Consider the following 6,220-nt stretch of genomic DNA (forward strand, 5'->3'; position numbering starts at 1 on the left):
GAGCGTCATGAAGTTGAACGTCATGAGCTGCGGCTGGCGCCGGCACTCGTGGTCGTTCGGGGGGCAGCCCCGGGCGATGCGCCGGCAGCGGCTGCCGGAGGACCAAGGGCATTGTTAAGGGGGGTCAGGACAAAATTTTGTCAATTCTAGGGCTCTAAAACCATGTGTCCTGTAGGGATATGGTGAGTGTGGGACTGTCGACAGGGTAAAGCATTTAACTATTGGTCTATTGTGACCATTTTCCAGGCTCAAAAAGTATCCTGACTCTCAAGAGTCACCCTGAACGACAATTCTAGTAAAGTGTTACAAAACAGTTAAAAATCTTGCGCGCAAGGTTTCTCGGTTATGGTTTGCACTACAACGCTGAAACTTTTCCTGTAAGTTAGCCATATGAATACCTAAAACTTGTCACAGGATTTTCTTGACATTCTCACTTGCTGATTTTTAATGACAAATTTAAGTTTCATGACCAAAATCATGCCGTTTTCACCGCTATAACATTTTTTTAAAAATCAATGGGTAGGAATTTTGAAAAAATCCTGTGACAAGTTGTTGAAAATACTGTAAAAATGAAGCCTGCAAAGTTTCATAGCTGTGGCGTTAAGGGTGTAGGAGAAACTCTGCGCGCAAGGTTGAAAAGTAAAGTTCAGAGAAAAACGCATCTAAAGTTGACGTTAATGGGCAATTTCAGGTTTGACTCTTCACAAGAAAAAATCCCACGGTCACAATTTTTAGAATTTCTTTACAAACTAAACAGCTATAGACTCAGGAAGAGTCAGAGAATTTTTAAAAAAATAAAACCGAAATTCATTTTTTTTTTGTCCTGACCCCCCTTAAAGACATGCCGAGCAAATGTAAGTGGGGACGTGGCAAAACGTCTAGTGCGTACGTACTTTTTCTGCGAGTTATCGTTGACGTATCCCTCGGGACACCTGATGGTGTTGCAGCGGAACGAGCCCTGCATGTTGATGCAGATCTCTCCCGGCTGACGGCACTTCTCCCCGGTGGCGCACTCGTCGATATCTGCCGAGATGAACCACACCGTCGTTATGAACCCTCGTCGAGGTTGAAGGAACAGAGGTCAGTTGGGAGGGTGGGAAAGCGGTGATCTCCTGGCAGGCAAGTCACCAAGCGCACACCCATGCCAGATAGGTGGCCTACCCGCCGGGCGGCGTTCACCCGCTCGACCAGCAGGGTCGACTCGGACGCAATGGGGGAGGGGGGGGGCACACAAATTTTTACCTTTTCTTATAGGAAACAAAACTAGTCGCGCTTTTCTCACCTACGCAGTTTCTTCCGTCCTTGCTGAGCCGGTAACCGGAGGGGCAGTGGCACCTGTAGCTGCCGAGCGTATTGAGGCAGTCGCCGACGCACAGATGCCTGTCCTTGTGCACTTGGCACTCGTCGATGTCGATGCAGGTCCTGCATGGGGCGGAAATGTTGATGTGTCAGGTAAATCGATCCTGGAGCAGTGCGATCAATAACACGACGCGTTTATTTTGCGGGTGCGAGCGCTAGGCGTGAGCACAGCACCTGTTGTCCGTGTGTAGGTAGAAGCCCCTCTCGCAGGAGCACCGGTACGAGCCCCACACGTTGATGCACTGCTGTTGACACAGGTTCGGCGTCTCGGCGCACTCGTCAATGTCTGACGGAGAACGTAGCAAAGTAAAACAATCAAAGAGATACACTAGTGCTGGGGGCTGACGTGGATCTGGATGCTATACATCCGAGGATCATACGCACCATCGCAACTTTTGCCTCGGCCCTGTCTGTAGCCCTCCTTGCAATGGCAGCGGTAAGAGCCGACCGTGTTCTCGCACGTCGCGAGGTCGGAGCAAGCCTGAAATTAATTTTAAGGAATCTCACAAATTTTCTTTCAACATCAGGTACACACACTAAATTCCTGAGACATTTTCAATAGGCCTATGCACTTAGGCCTTCATATTTCTGCGCCATTGCGTATTGTTTTGCACGTAGTTATGGGCAAACCTTTTTATAGCTGCAAATATTTCTACAAATTTGTTCATAATTGCGTATAAAATAAAACGCAAAAGAGCACGTACACAGAAATACATTGAGATGCGTACAAAGATCATAAGAATTTAGAGTATTAGAGGGTAGAGAAGGCAAGAGACCGCAAAGAAGATTCGAAATCCGCACCTGCCGCGGGAATCGCTCGCACTCGTCCACGTCCACGCAGTTCTTGGTCTCGTCCAGGGTGTGGCCAGGCGGGCACTGGCACTGGTAGGTGCCAGGCCGGTTGAAGCAGGTCTGTCCGGGCTTGCAGTTGTGCGTGCCCGTGGCGCACTCGTCCTCATCTGCGACACACGATAGAAGGATAACAGAGCCGTCAGCGTCACACGGGCGCGTCGCAAGCGCGGCCCAGGCGCCCCGGATGCATAGGCAACCCATCCTACATAATGTCAAATGGGCTGCCAGCCACCGGCGCTCGCCACGTCAAGGGATCGGCACAACAATAATCATCGCAGGTTAAACTTCACGGTTTGGGACAGAAGTTGATTGTAAAGCTCATCGAAATTCATCATCGGAGTGTTCATACTTCAGTCGAAGTTAGACGAAGCGCAGGGCCAAAGGATTTCCCCCTGCTTTATGCAGCAGCCCCGATAACACCTTGTTGGAGTTGAAAAATCCTTACCGACGCAGCGGTCGCCTTCGGGGCTGGGGACGAAGCCGGGCCTGCACTGGATGCGGAACACGCACTGGTAGGAGCCCGGGGTGTTCACGCAGCGTCGCCCGCGGCCGCACGGAGAGCCGATGCTGCACTCGTCGATATCTGGGATTCAAAATCGGATTTCAATACCTGTTTTAAAGTATCAGTTCTTAATCCAGCCGCAATCCATCTCAGGAAGTATTCAATCAAAAGATAAATTTGTAAATTTCCAGAAGATTTGATTTAAACAAATATTAATTGTAGTCCAACGCTTACCGCGCAGGCTTACCACCCTGCTTTTCTCGGAGGTGCTGTTTGCGTTCTTGTTAGACACAGCAGTTGTGCGGTTGGGTTAGCCCACGCGCCATGCCATGCACCCCTGCTTACCGACGCACTTGGAGGTGTTGGCGGCCGGCGCGTAGCCCGGGTCGCAGTCGATGCGGACGCACTCGCCGCTCGGCAGCAGCTGGTAGTCGGGCTCGCACTGCTTGCGCTCGCAGCGGAACGAGCCTTGCGTGTTGCGGCACACCCACGTGGGGCCCGACTCGCGACAGTTGTCGGTGCCAAGCTCGCACTCGTCGTCGTCTAAGCGCGCGTGCAGAAGGGTGGTTACATTAGGCGTTATCGGCAAAATGTTATTGGAGGTTAGGTTAAGGTTAGGTTGGTTAAGGTTAGTTAGGTGGAGGTTAGGGTTGAGGTAAGTTAGGTTAAGGTGAGTTAGGTTGAAGTTAGGTTAAGTCAGGTTGAGGTTAGTGCTCAGAGAGGTTACGTTTTCGTGCGCGACCCAGCAATCGTGGGGTTAGGAAAGTCAGAACAGAGTGGCAGGCGGGAGGTTGGCCGCAAAATAAAGGTTCACCGTACCGTCGCAGGTGCCGGTGGCCGCGTTGAGCGTGTAGCCGGTGCCGCAGCCCGAGTAGCGGATGCACTGGTACGACCCGATCGTGTTGTCGCACCGCTGCGAGGCCGCGCAGTGGTTGATGCCGAGCTGGCACTCGTTGATGTCGACGCACGCCGTCGTGAGCGGGTCGCGCGCGAAGCCCTCCTTGCACTCGCAGCTGTAGCTGCCCACCGTGTTGTGGCAGACCTGGTTCGAGTCGCACGGGTTCCTGATGCACTCGTCCTCGTCTTCGATGAAACGAAAAAAGAGCAGAAAGTATAGACACTCGGCGCGTTCCCCGTGAGTCGTCACCAGTAGACTGTCATTTCAAAGGTGTGCCAGGAGAGCAGAGGGCGATAAAGGTGAATGCTACAGAAAACAGATGCAGACCAAGCACACCTTTTCTTTTGCTTGAAGGGTGCATAGGTGCATGCCCAGGAGACGACTTCAGTTCCTCTGTTTTCTGCAGCAGCATTGTCGCCCTCCCCTGGTACCCCTTTGCAATGACAGAGTGTAGCCGGGGGTCACGTACCCACACACTTCTGGTTGTGGAAGGAGTACATGTAGCCCGGGTCGCAGCGGCCGGCGCCCAGGGGCCGCGCGGGGACGGCTGGCGGCGAGGCGCTGAGGGGCGCGGGGCTGTCGCGCTTGACGCAGCGGTAGCCGCCGGGCTCGTTGATGCAGAGCTCCGTCACGTTGTTGCAGATGTGCAGCTTGGCGTCGGCGCACTCGTCCACGTCTGTAGCGGGAGGGCAGACGCGCGCGTGCACGCGGCAAAAAGTAAAAATAAGTATCCATTCCAAACAGATCTGTTTGTCAAGCAAACAACCGCACCAACCACCGACACAGCTATAGCGCACACACGGAGACATGCAAAGCCTTCCAGCATATGGCGGCACATGGCGACGGGAAAGGAAGCATCGCAGTGCATGTGTACACACAAGGGCGCACGCCTCAGCTCACGGCCCCCCTTCCCCCCGAGCAGTACCCAGGCAGCGCCTCTCCGCCTCGCTCAAGCGGAATCCCGCCGGACATTGGGCGGACGGGGGCGGCGGCGCGGACGGCCTGTTTGTCGAGGGCATCGCGGCCCGCTGCGTCGTCCTGGCCGGCGGCAGCGTCGGCCTCGGGGTGGTCGTGGTCGAGGCGATGCAGCGGAAGCTGCCGGGCGTGTTGACGCAGAGATCCGCCGCCGGGCACGACGTCGAGCCCTCCAGGCACTCGTTTACGTCTGGGCAGAGAGGAAGGGATCAGAGGGAAAACACCACCATCGGCGACGCTCATATCTCTCTCGCCTATGGGGTTTCCGCATGCACCACCAGGTCAGATGATCTGTGTCCTACCGTCACAGCCTCCGGACGGCGTCCTGAAGTAGCCCGACGGGCACGGCGGGGAGTCCTCACAGGTGAAGCTGCCGTTGGTGTTGCGGCACCTGGACAACAGTGAACAGCCCCGCATTATAGGCGCCCACTTCGTCCCTGGACACACACGATCCTCCTCCTCGGCGCGCAGCCAGCCCCCCCCCCCCTCCGCACCTCTGGGAAGCGATGAGGCACGAGTGCAGGCCCTCGGCGCACTCGTCGATGTCCTCGCAGACGGTGGCGGTCAGTCGGCCCGCGGCCCTCACGCGGAAGCCGGGCTCGCAGGCCGGAGAGCACTGGAACGCGCCCCCCTCGTTGACGCAGCGCTCGCTGGGGCTGCAGTTGTGCGTCCCCGTGGCGCACTCGTCCACATCTGGAGAAGAGGGCTCAACTGTTAGCGCGAGTGGATATAGTAAGCAGCGGGTCCTCTGTGCGGACCATAGTTTCTCACCGACACACTGGCGGTGGAGCCGGCTGAACTGGTAGCCCTGCGGGCAGTCGGTCGAGGGGGACGGGGTGGTCGGGGACGGCCGGCCCCGCTCGCATCGGAAGCGGCCCAACTCGTTGACGCACACCTCGTCCTGGCGGCACGAGTGCGACCCCTCCTGGCACTCGTTAATGTCTGCCAAAATAATACAAAATACGGTGACTTTCACTATTATTCTTAAGGAAAACTTCCTGTTATGTTTTATTTAGAAGTTTAGAAAAATTTCCCAGTTTCCAGTGACATTTCTGAGCACTCACCGTCGCAGAGCCCGGGGCTGGCGCCGGCCCTGAAGCCCGACGGACACGCGCCCGGTCGCGGCCTCCGCGGGTCCGGGCGCGCCGTGGTCTGCTGCGTCGCGGGGGCGGTGTGGGCTGTGTGGGCGGTGGGGGCAGCGGTGGCGGTAGCGGCGGCCGCGGGCACGCACACGAAGCTGCCCGGGGTGTTTATGCACCGCTGGCCGGCGCCGCACAGGGCGCCGTTCTCCTCGCACTCGTCGACGTCTGGCGGGAGCGTTAACGAAACATGTGTTTAAGAAAGGTCTGGTTCGACAGAAACAACAACGTGTGTAAAGTCCGGGAGGCACATTCATAGCCGCTTCTCACCCTGGCACAGCCTCGTGATGGGGTCGAGGCGGTAGCCCCGGTCGCAGGCGCGCGGCTCGCAGTCGTAGGCGCCCGCCGTGTTCCTGCAGACCTCCGTCTCGTCCTCACAGTCGTGGATCTGCTCCAGGCACTCGTCGACGTCTGAGGGCGGGTGTCGGGGCCGGGTGCAAGCACGGTGAGCACAAAAGCACAAACGCCAACCCCGCTCCCTCGAGCCAGCAACAC

General features: G+C 56.5%; 1 protein-coding gene across 1 annotated transcript in view; it reads right to left on the bottom strand.

Annotated features, from left to right (window-relative positions):
* Nucleotides 1-6,214, bottom strand: part of LOC113204228 (fibulin-1-like) — a 17,302-nt gene extending 11,088 nt beyond the window's left edge. Inside the window, exons 1-15 of the mRNA XM_052268165.1 lie at nt 5,996-6,214; nt 5,651-5,893; nt 5,358-5,528; nt 5,081-5,279; nt 4,889-4,977; nt 4,537-4,776; nt 4,081-4,287; nt 3,533-3,796; nt 3,059-3,256; nt 2,657-2,794; nt 2,161-2,318; nt 1,744-1,840; nt 1,534-1,645; nt 1,283-1,422; nt 894-1,023 (exon numbers count right to left, since the gene is read on the bottom strand). Of these exons, the coding sequence (XP_052124125.1) occupies nt 894-1,023; nt 1,283-1,422; nt 1,534-1,645; nt 1,744-1,840; nt 2,161-2,318; nt 2,657-2,794; nt 3,059-3,256; nt 3,533-3,796; nt 4,081-4,287; nt 4,537-4,630 (1,538 nt within the window). The 5' untranslated portion in view covers nt 4,631-4,776; nt 4,889-4,977; nt 5,081-5,279; ... (1 more) ...; nt 5,651-5,893; nt 5,996-6,214. The remainder of the gene's footprint in view (nt 1-893; nt 1,024-1,282; nt 1,423-1,533; nt 1,646-1,743; nt 1,841-2,160; nt 2,319-2,656; nt 2,795-3,058; nt 3,257-3,532; nt 3,797-4,080; nt 4,288-4,536; nt 4,777-4,888; nt 4,978-5,080; nt 5,280-5,357; nt 5,529-5,650; nt 5,894-5,995) is intronic.
* Between the last annotated feature and the right edge of the window lie 6 nt (nt 6,215-6,220).

The sequence above is a fragment of the Frankliniella occidentalis genome, unplaced genomic scaffold (assembly GCF_000697945.3).
Source record: "Frankliniella occidentalis isolate FOCC.00 unplaced genomic scaffold, Focc_3.1 Scaffold4, whole genome shotgun sequence".
In the NCBI taxonomy this organism is placed as follows: domain Eukaryota; kingdom Metazoa; phylum Arthropoda; class Insecta; order Thysanoptera; family Thripidae; genus Frankliniella; species Frankliniella occidentalis.